This window comes from Triturus cristatus, chromosome 4_1 (assembly GCF_964204655.1).
Source record: "Triturus cristatus chromosome 4_1, aTriCri1.1, whole genome shotgun sequence".
Taxonomy (NCBI): domain Eukaryota; kingdom Metazoa; phylum Chordata; class Amphibia; order Caudata; family Salamandridae; genus Triturus; species Triturus cristatus.
Window position 1 is genome coordinate 283,822,735 of NC_140585.1, and position 20,250 is coordinate 283,842,984.

Genomic DNA, 20,250 nt, shown 5'->3' on the forward strand with positions numbered 1-20,250 from the left:
ACCCCCCGTGTACCTACACCCCAGTACGTTCGAGCCACACCCCCACCCCAGTACGTGTCATAGCCCCGTCTACCCACACCCCAGTACGTTCCAGTCGTACCCCCACCCCAGTACGTGTCATACCCCCCGTGTACCTACACCCCAGTACGTTCCAGTCGTACCCCCACCCCAGTACGTGTCATACCCCCCGTGTACCTACACCCCAGTACGTTCGAGTCCCACCCCCACCCCTGTACGTGTCGTACCACCGTCAATGTACACCCCCCCACCCCTGTACGTGTCGTACCACCGTGAACCTACACCCCAGTACGTTCGAGCCCCACCCCCACCCCAGTACGTGTCATACCCCCCGTGTACCTACACCCCAGTACGTTCCAGTCGTACCCCCACCCCAGTACGTGTCGTACCACCGTGAACCTACACCCCAGTACGTTCGAGCCCCACCCCCACCCCAGTACGTGTCATACCCCCGTGTACCTACACCCCAGTACGTTCCAGTCGTACCCCCACCCCAGTACGTGTCGTACCACCGTCAATGTACACCCCCCCACCCCTGTACGTGTCGTACCACCGTCAATGTACACCCCCCCACCCCTGTACGTGTCGTACCACCGTCTATGTACACCCCAGTACGTTCCAGTCGTACCCCCACCCCAGTACGTGTCGTACCACCGTGAACCTACACCCCAGTACGTTCGAGCCCCACCCCCACCCCAGTACGTGTCATACCCCCGTGTACCTACACCCCAGTACGTTCCAGTCGTACCCCCACCCCTGTACGTGTCGTACCACCGTCAATGTACACCCCCCCACCCCTGTACGTGTCGTACCACCGTCAATGTACACCCCCCCACCCCTGTACGTGTCGTACCACCGTCTATGTACACCCCAGTACGTTCCAGTCGTACCCCCACCCCAGTACGTGTCGTACCACCGTGAACCTACACCCCAGTACGTTCGAGCCCCACCCCCACCCCAGTACGTGTCATACCCCCGTGTACCTACACCCCAGTACGTTCCAGTCGTACCCCCACCCCAGTACGTGTCGTACCACCGTCAATGTACACCCCCCCACCCCTGTACGTGTCGTACCACCGTCAATGTACACCCCCCCACCCCTGTACGTGTCGTACCACCGTCTATGTACACCCCAGTACGTTCCAGTCGTACCCCCACCCCAGTACGTGTCGTACCACCGTGAACCTACACCCCAGTACGTTCGAGCCCCACCCCCACCCCAGTACGTGTCATACCCCCGTGTACCTACACCCCAGTACGTTCCAGTCGTACCCCCACCCCAGTACGTGTCGTACCAACGTCAATGTACACCCCCCCACCCCTGTACGTGTCGTACCACCGTCCATGTACACCCCAGTAGTTCCTGGCGCACCCCCAACACAACCTCCTAAGTACGGAGCGCACCCCATGCCCCAACATCACAACCGCATGTACGAGTCGTACAAAGCCACACACAAGGACATAATCGTACAACCAAATGGCCCATGTACACACCGTACACACGCTCAAAACGCACGTACACAACCAGGACAAAACAAAACAACACAAGAATACACCATTCGAAAGGCACACAGCCACTAAACATGGCCAACAACCACTAAAATAACACAATCACTGACCTGCAACTGTCAAAAACAAACAGAGGCCCAATACACCACCACTCCTTATAACACACCCACCCAAAATTCAAACACTGCCACACCCACCCATGGACCAATAAAAAGGGCCCACACACACAAACCATGAGCCTTTGCAACAGACTCACTGCTGCCAGACACCACAGAACCAGACTACAAGCTACACCACACCTTACACTTGCACACCTTCACACGACCACCCTCACAAACACCCTCTCATCACATTCACACACACACACAACCATCCACACCCCCCCCCAACATCCACACACCCCCCACACCCACACCATCCCCACCCACACCCCTCACCATGCCCACTACCAAGAATCCAAAGTTCAGTCACCGAGAGTTGGAGGTCCTTGTTGATCAAATCCTCAGAGTCGAGCCACAGATCTTTGGAACATTGGTCAGAAGCACCAGCCAGGCAGCCAAAACAGCCATGTGGCAGACCATCGTCGATGCTGTGAATGCCGTTGCGGACACCAGGAGGACCAAGCAGGATTGCCAGAACAGGTGGTACGATCTGCGGAGGAGGGTCAGAGCCAAGAGGCAGGAGGAACACGACCAGGCCAACGCCACCGGAGGAGGGCCCTCCCGCAGAGCCGTACAGTACCATCCCTGGGAGGAGAGGGTGATGGCCATACTGCCGGTGGAGGCAGTTGAAGGAGTAGAAGGACTCCGAGACCCGGGTGAGTACACAAACAACGCACCTCACATGGGGGGAACTGCAACCACAACCAAAATTACTAACAGGCACGCAACCACCACAAGCCATCGCATGACTCAACCACACTCCATGAGCAGGCACATGCCACTGCTGCCACCATGCCCCATGCACCCAGCTGGACAATGTCAAGTCACAGGCCACAGAAGACAACAACACATGACACGGTAACCCGGATGGCGGGAGGCTGGGCACCAAAAATCACATAGTGCGACTCCAAAGCAGACAACAATGCCCTCTGCCCATATGGCCTAGGTCACAGCCAGACAAACACTGTGTCCCAACACAGGAATGACTTGCCAGCAAATGGCGGACGCCTTGCATCAACACATGGGGGTGAAGGCACTGTTTTGCACATGACAGCAGCTAATGAACAGCCAACATTGTGAAAGAGTGGCAGCACACACCACCACAGCAGCAGCGCACAGACACACAGCAGACAAAATGGGTACCTGGAGATCAGAAACAAACTCACATCAACAGGCCAAGGGCCACTCAAAGATCTGCTAACAGTGTGTGCCCAGGAAGCTGGGCCAAGGTGACAGAGGGTGACACACGGAGGGAGGGAGAGGGGGACACAGAGGGAGGGAGAGGGGGACTGAGAGGGAGGGAGACACAGGAAGACGGACAGAGGGAGGAGGCTGACACACAGAGGGAGGGAGAGGGGGACAGAGAGGGAGGGAGAGGGGGACAGAGAGGGAGGGAGACACAGGAAGACGGACAGAGGGAGGAGGCTGACACACAGAGGGAGGGAGAGGGGGACAGAGAGGGAGGGAGAGGGGGACAGAGAGGGAGGGAGACACAGGAAGACGGACAGAGGGAGGAGGCTGACACACAGAGGGAGGGAGAGGGGGACAGAGAGGGAGGGAGAGGGGGACAGAGAGGGAGGGAGACACAGGAAGACGGACAGAGGGAGGAGGCTGACACACAGAGGGAGGGAGAGGGGGACAGAGAGGGAGGGAGAGGGGGACAGAGAGGGAGGGAGAGGGGGACAGAGAAGGAGGGAGACACAGGGAGAGCAAATCAGTCCTTTGGTGTGTGGGAATGTCTGCTCGTCAGCAGGTGGACTGCGTGCATGTAGACAAGGGTGGCCAGTGCCAGAACCCCCCCTCTTCATCATGGCAAAACGCAGGGCCATGTCACAACCTGTACACGAGCACAAGGACAGCCACCTGCATCATATAAGTGTGTGGATCCACTCCATGTGCACATGTACAGTGCTACAAGGAAGGCGCAAATGCATGGCTCGCCACACCTGCACACTCCACTGCTGACTGCAGTCACACTTGACGCAGCAAGTAAGACTGTGCCACACATAGTTAAAGGGGCCAAATTGGTGCCCAAGGGACACACCCATGCACAAGTGCACTGTGAGTGGAATGCAAGACAGATCCTAATTCCAAGAGGAAATGTGCCAACTTTGAAACGGTTGAAACATGGATGTTGCATGGACCAAAATTAACATTTTCTCTCTCACACACAGGTCAACGTCGTGCTGCACCCCCCAACACTGGGGGGGAACACTCACAGGACCCGGATCTGCAGGAGACCGATCCCACCGGCAGCGACCACTCTCACCACTCTGCGGACGACCCCGACCGACCTGGCCCCTCTGGTGTCCAACCACCTGCAGCACCTGCGTCAGGTACAACCGTACCAACCACCACCCCCACTCCTGCCACATCCCAGGAGACACCCAGGATCCCTGCCCCAACACCACAATGCAGCCAGGCTCGCCAGGAGGGACACGGTGTCCCGGGCACCCAGGAGGAGGCAGGCGACAACGCCAATGCCACCCCTCAGGGGTCCCGGAGACCCGATGTGCCCACAAGTGCAGGCCAGACGCAAGTGGGCAGGGGTGGTGGGAGTGGAGGACGGCGGAGGCGCGAGCCTGACCAGTTGGCTGGGGATCCGGTATTTTCCCATGTCCGTAACATCCTGGACTCATACCGGCAGGACACCACGGGCATGGCCCAGGTTGTGTCCGTCCTCGAGGGGATCAAGGTCCAGCAGGCCCAGCAACATGCGGAGCTAATAGCCTGTCTACAGGTACACCAACGGAGGATGGAGGACAGACAGGCTGAGCAAGTGACGGCGTTCCAGGGGATTCACGCTACACTCCGTCGGATGGCCGACACCATGGCCGACCCTCCCTGTGCCAGAAGGCGGAGAACATCACCACCCACAGGGAGGGATCAGGAGGAGGAGGAGGAAACATCCGACGGAGCATCCCAGACGTCGTCACGGCCTGCTGCTGAGGTTCCCCGCAGGAAGCCGGGTCGTCCACGGAAAGGACCGTGAGGGTGGCTGCTACATCACCATCTCCCAGGACACCTGGCCTGGCACCTGGCCCACTGGAGCAACAGCATCACAGCATCAAGAGACATTCTCTGCCACATGGCCCTGCTGGTCACTGGCTGACCAATGTTGACAAAGACTGTGGCATGGACTCTGAGGATTTCCAATGGCAAGGACACCAACTCCCCTACTGAACTTTGGATTCCCTAATCCCGGAAAGCCCCTCACTTTGTCACCCCCCCCCCCCCCAATAATAAATCACACTATTAAGAGTAGATGCCTGCTGGTAGCATTATTACCTAACATGTGTCTTGTACAGTCTAAACATGCCTGAGTCATCTGTTCACTTCAACCATCCACACCCTGGGGCCTGAGTCTGGCACAGGACACATGGGTCACAGTTTATTAGGCAAGACAGACATGGAGCACCATACACACCCGTGATGGGCAGAACCAGCTGAGGGGGTGGCCGAACAACCGTGCTGACAGACACATTGAGTACAGCAACAGTCATGCGCAGAGGTCAGGGATCCTGGCCAGTGTCCTGGGGGGCACCCAGGTATGTGTAGACAGGTGGCAGAACCATGTCCTGCAAGCTTGAGTCCGGTGGATGCAGAGAATGGGGTCATGGACAACGTTGGATGCATGGGGATGGCACATGTCACAATACCCACACAGTCATGGACATCATGCCCAATACACAGTCTCAGCACACACACACAGCTTGCATCTTGCCACTCGACACATTGACACATAGCCACAATCAGGGAATACCATGCCAGACATGCAGGATGCACCGTGCCAACACACCAGCATTGACTGAGAAGAGGCACCTTGGAGGCATAGGGACACCTTTATTAGTCATGTTTTTGGGATTGCAGAGGCAACTTGAAGTACACATGAACACATCATGTGGAGTAACATGTGGGTCCAACACTGGCACCCCCCTTCTGCAGCACAAATGCGTGATAGCCATGGAACTTGCACACAAGTGTCGGCTAACAGCTAAATACCCACAGCTGCACACGGAGAGCCTGACATACACCATAGATCCGCTGATGTGGAAGTCCCACGCCATGTCAAGACAATGTTAACCGTATGTGTCCGAGGGCAGTGTCACACACATTGATGCCATCATCACAATCCACTATCCCATCACTGATGACTGACAACCAGGCAGCCCATCTATTCAGGTGTACCCAGCTGCATGTCGTGTCCCATGGGGATGCCACATGTCTGCAGAGGAACCAAACCCCGACCGGGGCAGTGTGCACACATCGTGAACAACTGCCACACCCAATACACCCCAGATGCATCCCTTACCCCATGGAGACTTCCAAACGTGTCCGTGCCTGTAACGCTGAGTCAGCCCACGATGTCATGTCCATGAGGAATAGCAGTGCCACAACAATGCAACCAGCAAACGGCATGCGCAGGTACCTGGGGAAGAGAGACACACAAGAAGTCAGCCACAAAAAGCACAGCCACTTGCATGTGCATTTACTCGACACATGTATGGATGACAACATGCTAGGTCACAATTATGACTGGGGAAATACTACCATCACTGCCACCATCACTCCAGTGACACACCCACACACACCTCTGACCCACGTGCCATACATGCAGGTGGAGACACACATCACAACGCATGCCACACGGGGACCAATGCGTGCACACTCAGACCCTGGTACTCACCACTAAGCAAAGAAGTCGCGTATGAGCCGAGTCCGGATGTCCTCTTGCGGCTCCACATCCTCCACATCACTAGCCCCATTGCCAAGCCCTTCGTCCTCCACGGGTGGATGGTCCTCGTCATGTTGATTCAGGATGAGTGGCACAGCTCTTTCAACTGCCATGTTGTGCAGCATGCAGCAGACCATAAAGATCTTGCAGACCTTCGCCGGGGCATAAGGGAGTGCACCGCCGGTCTTGTGGAGGCACCGGAATCGGCTCTTCAGCATGCCAAACGTCCTCTCTATCACTCGCCTTGTCCGGCCATGGGCGGTGTTATAGCGGAGCTGGGCCGGCGTGATGGGGTTGCGGAGAGGTGTCAGCAGCCAAGGCATGTTGGGATAGCCAGCGTCCCCTACATGGGAAGCACATGGACATCGTTAGAACTGGTGAAGCGGTCATGCTGGTCGGCTATACAGAATACAGGACAGACAGACTGTACCCACCAACAACACATGCCCGTTCGTTGCGCAGCTGCATCATCATATCAGGCATCCCGCTACGCCTCATGATGTAGGCATCGTGTGCTGATCCTGGGAAACGAGCACAGACATGTGAAATCACCATATTGGACAGACACACCACAAGGGCATTGATGGAGTGGTAGTGCTTCCGATTGCGGTACGCCACCTCCCGTGCGTGTGGTGGTACCAAACCTACATGTGTCCCATCTATGGACCCAATGACATGGGGCATCCCTCCCAGGGCATAGAATCCACGCTTGACCTCAGTCATCTGTTCAGGGGTTGGGAACTTGATGAAGTCATCCAGGTGAATCAACATGGCCTCCAAGAAATCATGCAGCACACCGCTGAACATGCTCTGGGACATGCCACCAACATGAGCTATGGTATTTTGGAAGGTACCCGTGGCAAGAAAATGTAGGGCAGCCATTACCTTCAGCTGGGGTGTCAGTGCCGTAGGATACCTGTGCTGCGGTTGCAGGTGTGGTGCCAGTCTCGCCGTCAGCTCCAGAATCAACGGTTGGGTGAAGCGGTAGAGCCGGATCCTGTCATTCTCCTGCATGGTAGCCAAGTCTGGAATTCTTCGGGCAAGAGGCGGCGCTCTGCAGTAATTTGGAAGTGACAAGGAAGAGTGAGTGCACTACGAGAACAACTCATGTCTACTGAGCACATGTAAATCTGGCAATACACACATGCTACATAGGGAGTCAGGTATGTGCTACATGCCCAGGACACGTATGGATGCAAGGTGACACTCCTTCCAAGACCCAGCTACACACGGTGATTGAGAACCTCCCCATGCCACGCCATGGAAATAGCTGTGTCCCAGTGCAAGTGCACAGCCCGACGCAAGACAGGAGTGACATACACCCACACATCAGCAGAAGTGGGATGCCGATTGCAGAGACTGGTAGCGGAACACTGGAGCCACAGGTCACATGACATTACACTAGTCCAGCCCACACACCTTGCCATGAAGGTGCACATGTCATGACTCACCACACATTCCTTGTGAGGATGCTGACATGGCCTTGTCACGCTACTCCGTGTCCCATGCATACATGTGCACCTCACATCCGATAACACATGTGGCATGGTGTGCGGAACAGTGTGCAATGACAATCTACACACAGCCACATGTTGGTTGCTGCAACGGCTGCAGCTTTTGAGGGTGCTACAACATCAACCTGATGTAAATCCCGGACACATATATGACATAGTCACATTGTGCACTGTGGGTAGTGACAAGTCATGTGTCATGACCCCTGTACCGGGCATCATGGGACACTTCCGTGTGTTGGTGTCCGTGCCATGCCAGTGACGCTCACCCCAAGTGCGCAGTCCCACATGCACACATGTCAAAGGAGTCAAGGGCATGCCTGGCACACATTGCACCCTCACACAGTACACCTGTACACATCTCATCATACATCTGGTGCCTTCTCCACCCAGGAGGCATGTTCCACATCACAGCCTGTGACACCTGTGCCCCACACATGTAGTAATGCACAGACGATGCCTTGATGTCCATTCCTGGACAAGTATGTCCATCCATGGACAAGTATGTCCGCCCTATTCCTACCTGTGTGTCGCCTATCACCACAGTGATGTGTAAAAACCGCCGTACTGCTGCTGAGAGGGCCTGTGCATGTTCCCAAATCACTGTGGGAGTGCTGCCGTATGTGTACCCATCGTGATGGTGAGCGTACAGGCGTTTGTACGGTCCGTAGCACTACGAGTACGCATACGCGTGCAGACCCATAGTGATAGTGAGCGTAGATGCGGGTGTACGGTCCGTACCACTACGGGTACGCATACGCGTGCAGACCCATAGTGATAGTGAGCGTACATGCGAGTGTACGGTCCGTAACACTACGGGTACGCATACGCGTGCAGACCCATAGTGATAGTGAACGTAGGCATGCATGTACGGGCCGTTGCCATGCATTTGGGGTGCCCTAGGGCCCCGAAACGCACCGTACCTGTGTGTGATGCTCCAAATTACATAGGGGACAAGTATTAAGGCCTACATGCATGCTGGTTGTCATGGAGACCAAGTTCAAATTTCGAAATTGTTCTGGAAGGTGCACAGCAGAAGTCAGTTGGAATTCTTCTACTTTGTTGCAATGTGTTTGTGGGGCTGACATCATGCAGGAGAATGAAACCGATAGAGAACCCACAGACTGCTAGGTTTGAAGGGATTGGTGGAAACATAGGATGCAAATGTGAGTGACCAATCACTCTGTACTCCTGTGCATGAGACTGGGCAGAAGGGCACATATAAGGCAGCCAGGTCCCATGAGGGAGCACTTGCCTGCACATCTTTGCATTCGTCGACCCAGCTGCTGCTACTGATTCCCTGGAACCATGTCAAGGGCTGTGGAGAGGACACAGCCATTCACCCTGGAGGAGAACATGGCTCTGCTGGATGTGATCCTCCCACAGTACTCCATGCTGTATGGGCGACCAGGGTATCAGGTGAGTGCATAGGCCACTGCCACAGACTGTCCCTATGTTGTGACTGTGACTTCTGCCATTGCGTCCAGGTGTAACACACATGCCATGTACTGTCGGGGGGGTCCCAGGGGGGGGGTGCCAGATGTCTCCCAGCAGTGCCCTGAGACAGGAGGGGTGGGGGCCTATCACTCACAGCAGTGCCCTGAGACAGGAGGGGTGGGGGCCTATCACTCACAGCAGTGCCCTGAGCCAGGAGGGGTGTGTGCAGAGTCCTCCCAGCAGTGCCCTGAGACAGGAGGGGTGGGGGACTATCACTCACAGCAGTGCCCTGAGACAGGAGGGGTGGGGGCCTATCACTCACAGCAGTGCCCTGAGCCAGGAGGGGTGTGTGCAGAGTCCTCCCAGCAGTGCCCTGAGACAGGAGGGGTGGGGACTATCACTCACAGCAGTGCCCTCAGACAGGAGGGGTGGGGGCCTATCACTCCCAGCAGTGCCCTGAGACAGGAGGGGTGGGGGACTATCACTCACAGCAGTGCCCTGAGACAGGAGGGGTGGGGGCCTATCACTCACAGCAGTGCCCTAAGACAGGAGGGGTGGGTGTGATGCACAGTGTGAGCCTTGATCATTGATTGTGACATTGCCATCATTCCACCTGTGTACCCACTGTGGCACGTACTGCTTTTTCCCTCACCAGGGGATGATGTCCCTATGACAAAGGTGCAATGCGTTGGCTGCATGACATGCCTTGTTGTAACCAGCTAATTTGTACCCATATGTCTCTCTGTGACATGTGGCTGGTGTATTGATGTGGTGTCACTTGTTCCTCCTCACAGGTAGGCGCCACTGCCAAGGAGCAGATCTGGCTGACCGCCGTCAGTGCCGTGAGGGGTGTGGATGGTCGGAGGCGGAGCCTGCCCCAGGTGAGGAAACGCTGGCAGGATATCCGGTGCTGGACGCGGAGGATTGCACGGCTCCTGCTGGGGGACTCACCTGAGAGCCACAAGAACCGCGGCCGCCGGCGTCTGAGCCACCTCCACAGGCGTGTGCTGCCGGTGGTCTTTTCAGACCTGGAGAGGCGCTTACAGGCGATGCAGTAGCCGGAAGGGGGTAGGTACATGTGTGTTTGTTGTGTGTCACCGGCATTTGTAAGGGCACAGTAGCATGAATTCACTGGCAGGGTTTAAAGGTGCTGTGCAGATCCTGTTTGTCCCAGTATAGCGCTGTGCCCCTGCCACCCTTCCCCTCCTTGCAATGTGTTCCCTGGTCTGTGTGTAGTCACTCCTTCACAAGGTAATGTAGGCTGGCGCTTTGTCCACGAGAACAATGACTGTAGCATCATGTGTGGGGGTGGTGTGTAACAGGTTGTGGGACCTTGCCTGTGCACTGTCAAGTTCACTGCATGTGGGTTCCATGTCAGTTGGCACTGATGCTGACTCCAGACATGGGAGTTGGTCTCTCATGTGTCATGCCTTACAGCGCGCATGTCCTATGTAGTGGCCTGTGACATGATGTGCATGAGTGTGCGATACACATAGTGCAGGGATGGTGACGTGTGTTGCAGTCATTACCATTCAGTAGCATGTAGTTGCGTGCCCACTACTGTCCCCTGGGGCACCTTTTCCTCAGTGGTGTATGTGTCATCATAAACGTGGCCAATCTCAGTGTCTACAGCGTAGGTTGTGCTCTGTGCCATTGTCCCCTGTCACCATGTATATAGACGTGCTATTTTGTACAGGTGTCCACTGTGCAGCCTGACCTGATTGTCCTTCTTCATACTCACAGTTGCCAGTGCCTGTGTGTCTTGTTATACTCATCTGAGGATGGGCACTGGTACCTCATTATTTGTACAGGCGCACCTTGGCTGTTTGGCGTACACTCTTGCTTTTTGCCTGCCCCTGTGTGTATCACCCAGACTATGAGATGTTGGTGCCACCTGTGTCTCAACAATTTGCCTCGTGTAGGGTCTTGTTGGGGCGGGCAATGGCTATGTGTCAAATCCTGATTTCTACTTGCTGGGTCTGGGCAGTGTGTGATGTGTCTGGACACACACGCAATGTGCAGTGACCGAGTCATGTTGGGCATGTTTTCAGCATTACCTATGCAGCATGTGTCTCAAGTTCATGGATATGGTCCCTGGTCATCGGTATTTTCGCCAACGCTGTGTGGTGCAGATGCAGTGCTGGATTGTCCCCAGGGCCTGGGTGCTATGTCAGACTCCGTTTCCTGTGTTTAGCTATTGTCTCATGCTCTCCATGGTATTTCAGTGGCATGGTGGCTCAACCAACTGTGTGTTTCATGCCCTACATCGGTACCTTGTTCAGTAGATGTTAGGGATCTTCCTTTTCAGGCTATGCAATGTTACCTATGTAGATTGGACTCATGTGACAGATGTGTACAGGTGTCTGATTAATTTCTGTCTCTCCACCCTGCCCACAGCATCGTCGGGGGACACAGAGGGAGACATGGACACAGACCAGGCGGAGGGACCGAGCACCAGTGCCAGCCGTGACATCGGGTCTGGCACATCGAGTGGGACAGAGGCGGAGGAGAGTGTGGCCGAGGACCTGTCGACTGGCACATCAGACTACGAAGCTGACAGGTCCGAGGAGGATGTCTCCGAGTGGGCGGAGGCTGCACCAGCAGCTGACAGCGGAACAACACCTCGCACCACCCCCCCAGTTTCCATCAGCCGCCTCCCACTTGCTCGTGTCCCTTCCCAGCGTGCCCGGTCACAGCATGTCTCCTTCCTGCCAGGCACCGCACCCCCTGCCCCTGTCTCCACTGCTGCCGCCAATGCAGAGTCTGTGGACATCCAGCGGCAACTGCAGGTTGGTCAGGCTGCGATCCTTAATGTCCTCCATGCCCACGGCAAAACCCTCACCAACATCGAGGCTTTCTTGGAGGGCATTCATTCATCGCAGGCTGACCAACGCAACTTGCTGAGGTCCATAGACTCCACACTGACTGCAGCAGTGGGTCTCCTGCAGCGCGACCTCCCCCCACCTACCCCTGCCCCATCCACACTTCCCACTCCCATGCCTGTCCCACGTACACCCAGACGTCGGCATGCACCCACATCAACGGACACGGGCACCACACCAGCAGGGAAGGTCCACCGCACTCCTCCTGACACGCACACACAGGGTGAGGTAGGCACACCCACTGGGTCGGGGGGCAAACGTGTGACACGCAGCCATAGTGGGAGTCCGCATTCCACCCAGTCCACTCCCTCCAAATCCCCTCCCCTCAGCTCTCCTGGCCACATCTCCCCCAAGGACTCCTTCATTGCCGCTCTGTCCCTGAGCCCCACAGTTACACCACCACGCAAGCGGTCAAGGAGGTCCCCGGTCAGGGTGGTTGAGTCTCCCCCCCTGTCTCCACCCTCCCCCGGTGGCGCTGCGACCCATCCCTCTGACCCCCCCCCCTCCTTGGGGCCTGAGGTCCCTTCGGGTGCAGGGGACTCCCTGGAGGACCTTGCAAAGGTGTGTAGTGCCATCCTGGCCTCCGCCTTTGGCACTGACCCACCCCCTGTGGTGGAGTCCTCCATCCCTGCACCCACAACACCACCCCTTTGCCCTGATGTCCCTGCGGTGCCTGTTGCTTCCCCCCCCCCCTGATGCCCTCACCAGTGTGGAAGACGATGCCATTTGACTGTGCAGGCAAGGTAGGGGACACGCATCCCACTGTGTCCCCCATCCAGCTGAGAATCATTGACTGCCCTATGGGCTTTGGGAAGATTGAACTGCCTGCGATCCACGGACATTGTGCTCATGCTGAATAAAGCTTAATTTTGTTTTCATTATCACACTACTGCTATGCTGGTATTGGTGTTGGTGGGGCTGCTACATGGTTTTTGGTGGTGTGTAAGGGTTTGGGTGTGTGGGATATGTAGTAGTGTACTGCTCATTGGTGGGACCCTGGGATCTGTGTGCCATCACAAGGTGTTGGCTAACTTTCTTTGTTCATGTAAGCAGTTACTGCATGGTGCACTTGTCCCAGGGTGTATTCCTTCCTCTGTGTACCCAGCTTTCTTCCCTGCAGGGTGTTCCCAATGTTTAGCGCAGAGCTGTGTCTACATGAGCTGTGTGTGTGACGGAGCCCTTCTACTTTGGCCATGCATGCAGGGCCATGTCTCCACCTGCAACAATCGTGGCATCCTTGGTGATCACTGTACTTGTGTGTGGAGTCTGTTGACATGAGTTCATGGGGACATGTTCCCTTGTAGCCAGTATGCATGTGGATAATTCTGGCCTCACACACGTGTTACACCCCTCCTGTCTCAGGGCACTGCTGGGAGGACTCCACACCCACCCCTCCTGTCTCAGGGCACTGCTGGGAGGACTCCACACCCACCCCTCCTGTCTCAGGGCACTGCTGGGAGGACTCTGCACACACCCCTCCTGTCTCAAGGCACTGCTGGGAGTGATAGGCACCCACCCCTCCTGTCTCAGGGCACTGCTGGGAGGACTCTGCACACACCCCTCCTGTCTCAGGGCACAGCTGGGAGGACTCCACACCCACCCCTCCTGTCTCAGGGCACTGCTGGGAGGACTCTGCACACACCCCTCCTGTCTCAGGGCACTGCTGGGAGTGATAGGCACCCACCCCTCCTGTCTCAGGGCACTGCTGGGAGGACTCTGCACACACCCCTCCTGTCTCAGGGCACTGCTGGGAGGACTCCACACCCACCCCTCCTGTCTCAGGGCACTGCTGGGAGGACTCCACACCCACCCCTCCTGTCTCAGGGCACTGCTGGGAGGACTCCACACCCACCCCTCCTGTCTCAGGGCACTGCTGGGGGTGATAGGCACCCACCCCTCCTGTCTCAGGGCACTGCTGGGAGGACTCTGCACACACCCCTCCTGTCTCAGGGCACTGCTGGGAGGACTCCACACCCACCCCTCCTGTCTCAGGGCACTGCTGGGAGGACTCCACACCCACCCCTCCTGTCTCAGGGCACTGCTGGGAGGACTCCACACCCACCCCTCCTGTCTCAGGGCACTGGTGGGAGGACTCCACACCCACCCCTCCTGTCTCAGGGCACTGCTGGGAGGACTCCACACCCACCCCTCCTGTCTCAGGGCACTGCTGGGAGTGATAGGCACCCACCCCTCCTGTCTCAGGGCACTGCTGGGAGGACTCTGCACACACCCCTCCTGTCTCAGGGCACTGCTGGGAGTGATAGGCACCCACCCCTCCTGTCTCAGGGCACTGCTGGGAGGACTCTGCACACACCCCTCCTGTCTCAGGGCACAGCTGGGAGGACTCCACACCCACCCCTCCTGTCTCCGGGCACTGCTGGGAGGACTCTGCACCCACCCCTCCTGTCTCAGGGCACTGCTGGGTGGACTTTGCACACACACCTCCGATTTCAGGATATGTACGCTTGGCACATACACGGTGGGGGTACGCTCAATGCATTCGAGGTGAGGGTACGAGTCTACTTACACTGGTGTGGTGGGGGTACGCTCCATGCATACGCGGGTGAGGGTACGGGTCGAACTTACACTGTTGGGGTGGGGGTACGCTCCGTACGTCCGCAGGTGGGGGTACGGGTCGTACTTACACTGTTGGGCTGGGGGGTACGCTCCTTGCATTCGCGGGTGGGGTTACGGGTCGTACTTACACTGTTGGGGTGGGGGTACGGTCCGTGAGTCCGCGGGTGGGGGTAGGAGTCGTACTTACACTGGTGGGGGTGGGGGTACGCTCCGTACGTCCGCGGGTGGGGGTACGGGTCGTACTTACACTGTTGGGCTGGGGGGTACGCTCCATGCATACGCGGGTGGGGGTACGGGTCGTACTTACACTGTTGGCATGGGGGGTACGCTCCATGCATACGCGTGTGGGGGTACGGGTCGTACTTACACTGTTGGGCTGGGGGGTACGCTCCATGCATACGCGGGTGGGGGTATGGGTCGTACTTACACTGTTGGGCTGGGGGGTACGCTCCTTGCATACGCGGGTGAGGGTTCGAGTCGTACTTACACTGTTGGCATGGGGGGTACGCTCCATGCATACGCGGGTGGGGGTACGGGTCGTACTTACACTGTTGGGCTGGGGGGTACGCTCCATGCATACGCGGGTGGGGGTACGGGTCGTACTTACACTGTTGGGCTGGGGGGTACGCTCCATGCATACGCGGGTGGGGGTACGGGTCGTACTTACACTGTTGGGCTGGGGGGTACGCTCCATGCATACGCGGGTGGGGGTACGGGTCGTACTTACACTGTTGGGCTGGGGGGTACGCTCCTTGCATACGCGGGTGAGGGTTCGAGTCGTACTTACACTATTGGCATGGGGGGTACGCTCCATGCATACGCGGGTGGGGGTGCGGGTCGTACTTACACTGTTGGGCTGGGGGGTACGCTCCATGCATACGCGGGTGGGGGTACGGGTCGTACTTACACTGTTGGGCTGGGGGGTACGCTCCTTGCATACGGGGTGGGGGTAGGGTCCGTACATATCCGTCCCCACGCTATGTGATGTTTGTGCGGCCCGTACCCAGGCCTTTGCCATGTGGGTGCGATCCGTCCCGCCATTGTTGGGGTGACGTGTGTGGGCGTGGTCCGACTCGTACCCACGCTCTTCAGGCGTGGGTACGGGACGGACCTGTCTGGTTGTGTTGCCGGTTCGCGTGGTGACGGACTTCCGTTGTGGCGGTCGCTGGCTTATCAGGACACGCCCCCACCCCCTCGTGGTGACCAGGGCATGGGAGTCAGGTATGTCCAGGCCATGTGTGGTGTGTGACTTATGTGGTTGTTTTGAGGCCTGCCCTGGTCCTGCCACCCCCACCCCACCCCACTTTCCCCCCTCCCTTAGTTATTCTGACCTTCTGCGGCGTCTGCGTCGTAACCTGTAGAGGAGGTGGACTGCTATGAGGGCAGGGATGACTCGTAGGTTCGGGTCCATGTCTGTCCGTCGCGTACTGGTACTCCTTGCTCGCGTCGTCCTGTCGCGTACGGGTCCTCCTTGATCGCGTCGTCCTGTCGCGTACGGGTCCTCCTTGGTGGCGTCGTCCTGTGTGTCCGTCACGTACTGGTCCTCCTTGTTCGCGTCGTCGTCTGTCCGTCGCGTACTGGTGGTCCTTGTTCGCGTCGTCCTGATTTCCCGGCAGTTTTTGGCTGCCGCAAAATATTCACCGTGCGGGGTGACGTCGGTGCGAATCGTGATTCCTGGGTCGTGAATGGCTGGCTGCGAGCGTCCCGACGTCAGGTCGGCGCTTTCCCGGATCGCATTGGTAGGTGTTTTTTTGTTCGGTCGGGCTTTTTTACGATTCGTACGGTAATGGTGTACCCGTGCGAATCGTAATTCCTTGTTTGTGAAAATTGACGACCGGGTACGCGTCGGGCGGAGATTGTGCTCCGTCCGACGGTTCGTACCCGGTTTTTGCAGGATCGTGATCGGCACCTCGTTCTTTTGTTTGATAGTGTATTTTTCTTTTTTAGCACTTGGTCTTGGGCTTCATAACGGATAACACGATGAGCTTGCACTTTTACTAACATTTGCTTGTGGGCTGCTGTTGTTTTCTATACGGATGTTGTTAGTAAAGATCATTTATTGGCAGTCCAATGGGTGGTGGTGGTGTGTGAACACAATTCTAAAAGATTGTATCGTCATTTGAGATAAGAATACTACTCTTAACAGAAAGCGTCGTACTTAACTGTGGGATATTATATTTAGTGTAAGCATTTATTTCCACCTCTCTTATTTCATAAACTATTTTTCCCTGTTTCAAAGACATGATTCAGAAGAATTTGATTTACGGAACAGAGAAAGAGGTCCGCAGGAGACTAAGGCTTGTGTCCAAGGACGACATAGACAAGTTAAAGTCAAGGTACGTATTATATTGTTATTACATTCGATAGTTTACATGATTAGATGAATAATTCATGCTTAATAGTTACATTGCTGCTGGCAGGGAAGGCAGTGGTTGGTGGCAGGAGAGCCTCAGCCACCTTCCCTCAGGTCCGTAGACACTAGAGGGAGGCAGAAGAAGACAGGGGGAATATTGAACTGTCATCTTCTCTTACATCCGACGCCTTCTTCAGATATCTGAGGCAGATGACGAATCAGTGTCTGTCTGTGCACCATCTTCAGAGCCTGGTTTTACACTGCACTGATGTAAAAGTGTTGACTGAGTATTGAATCCGGTCTTTGCATTACTGTCTTCCAGTTAAAGCCTTATGCAACAAAGGATCCATTTTATCTTATAGGTAGTAGACTCATGTGGTCATACTGCATAAGATTTTTACTTTTGTAATAAAAGATGGAACCAATACACGCCTCACCATGTGGAATAAGAAGTGGTGCATACTGTTTTTACATGACACTTAATCTTGCCTAAAACGTTTAAAAAGAGGAGAAATATGGGTTCGAGGCATGTGTGGCTGTAGATACACATGCTTTGCATACTCCTGCCATCTAGTGTTTGGTCCGGATGTGTGCAAATTGTTTTTCTTCAAGAAAGTATTTCGAGCCACAAGCTAAAGTGATTCCTCTTCTTGGTGATAATGCACATTGGCATCGACTCCCTTGTTAGATTGTTTTCTTTCCACTGTCGGATTCGTACGTGTATTACTGTGCTCTGGTTGGAGACTGTTTTGCACTCCTTTCGGTTTGTAATTCACCCTTACCCTCATTGTTATTGTTATCAAATGCGTTGCCATCTTTGAGCTTCAAAATCTGGAAAGCTATTGCCCGTCTGATCAATGCGCCCGAACGGCAGATCTTTGGGCCTCCCTTTCCATCTCTACAGCTTCGCCTTAGAATGCCCTGCTGATGGAACAGACGCCATTCTTTTTCAGCGCGAGGTGCCATGCTAAGTACCGGAGGACCAACCTTCACCAGGTCTGCAACCTGTTCTTATCTCCTGGTCACTGGGTAGAAGACTGCGAGGCCTGTCGATCATTCCGATCATAGAAAACCTGACGGGACAGAAGGGTACATCAGAGGGAGATGCAGCGGAGAGAGGGCCATGATACACAACATATTTAGACAATAGGATGTCGAGGAGAAGGAGGAAGTCCATGTGGCCTCTGTGGCGGAGGAAGAGTCTTTTTCCATTGAAGACTCTGGCTCCGTCGTAGAGCTCAACCTCCAGATGCAGGACCTTCCACTGGGTCAGCGTACTGTGAGTACTAACATCCCCATCCTGCCACTAAAAAAACAATTGGTTCCACCGAACATAAGGCTCCAGGCCCACCACTGCCAGCAGGCCATGGTTGGCACCGAACATCTGCTACGGATGCCCTGCCGTTGGGCTCGGCACAGAAAGAACAGCCGAAGCCATCAGCTTCCACACCGAGCTGACCCCATCCATCCTCTGCTCCGACCACTTGGACTGCGAAACTAAAGACCATCTCTGCACTGAACATTTCTAGACCAGCATCGAAATCCAAACAGGGTGCTCCAGTGAAACCAATCCTCCATAAAATGCAGGAACGGTTTGATGCACGCCTGACACAGATACATATACAGCCTCACACTGGTCGCATCTTAACCACGACTGTGGTGTCAGCACCACCTCCATCAAAACGCCAACTCTCCTTTGAAGAAGCAATAGACTTGCCGGTGCCTGTTAAAAGGAGGAAGAAAGACGAGGCTACCAGTCCTTTGCACCCTCTTCCACCACCTCCTCCGCCTCCACCCTTCATTCCCCCACCTTCACCCTCTCCACCTCATTCTCAAGGTGAGCCCTTAGATATCACTTCACAGGTGTCCCCACATTCCTTCATGAATGGGCATGGGAGGGGTGTGGATTATACACCACAGATCCCTGGGCAGATAAGGACGTTGATCCCCAAGCGGACACAGATCCAGAACTGCACCCTGCCAATCCATTGCCTCCTGATAACACCACCTCATATTGGAAGCTCATCAGTAGGGCTGCAGCGTACGACCAAGTGCCACTCCATAAAGAGGCTATAGAGGAAGATTTCTTCTTTGAAATTCTATCCAGTACACTTATGGCTACCCAATATCTCCCTACATTAAAAGGCATGATGTGTCACACTGATGGTATCTTTAAAGACCCTGCGCAAGCACACATTATCACTCAGAGGGTCGACAAAAAATAAAAGACCTCACACTCCGACCCTATTTACACCCCAGGGCAACTTCCTCCTGATTCATTAGTTGTGTCCAATACCTGTAAGAGGGCTAATTCACACACCACCGCTGAGGCTCCACTCCATGATAAGGAGTCTAAACGAATTGATGCATCAGGGAAACAAGCAGCGGCGCAGTCCGCCAATCAATGGCAGATTGCAAATACACAAGGCCTATTAGCCATGTATGAATGCGCCTACTAGGACGAAACTAACTCCTCCAGTACCTCCCAGAAGGACATAGGAAAAGTGGTCAGGAGCGGAGCGTAGCGGAGGGCATACTCATTTCTAAAACTCCATCAGGTGTGCCATGGATTCCGTGAATACAGCTGCCAGGGGTATCAATACCAGTGTGTTGACAAGCCTGTCTGTGTATATCTGGCTTCAAGTCAGAAGTACGGCAACCCATTTTTTAATGTCCTCTTTGACAAGGAACACCAGTTTGATCCACAAGTTGACCAAGCGTTAGAGATGAAGACGGAAACTGAGATTAGCAAGTCCATGGAGGCACTCCAAACACCCACTCCCCTTGGCTCCTTTCGCCGCTTCTCATATAAGGCAGGCTCAAAAGCAGCATCTTCCGATGCCTCTACTTCATCATATTGCCTGCAAAGTCACAATTCTCCTTCATGAGGCCATTACAGAGGGACATACAGGAGTAACAACTCCAAAGGTCCTGGCTGTGGTGCTCACACTGCACACTCCTCACTAGAGGAGAAGCTATGCATGACCTCATGCCAGGTGAGTGTTGTGGGGGAAGGGAAATCCTTTCAAGAGAGTCATTTTCTCTCTGGATTTCCATCCTCTTTTTG

At 55.4% G+C, this 20,250-nt stretch overlaps 1 protein-coding gene across 1 annotated transcript in view; it reads left to right on the top strand.

Moving 5' to 3' along the window:
• Nucleotides 1-20,250, top strand: part of LOC146854282 (protein mono-ADP-ribosyltransferase PARP12-like) — a 1,246,301-nt gene that overhangs the window by 1,090,915 nt on the left and 135,136 nt on the right. The window contains exon 8 of the mRNA XM_085652063.1: nt 17,070-17,166. Within this exon, the coding sequence (XP_085508189.1) occupies nt 17,070-17,166 (97 nt within the window). The remainder of the gene's footprint in view (nt 1-17,069; nt 17,167-20,250) is intronic.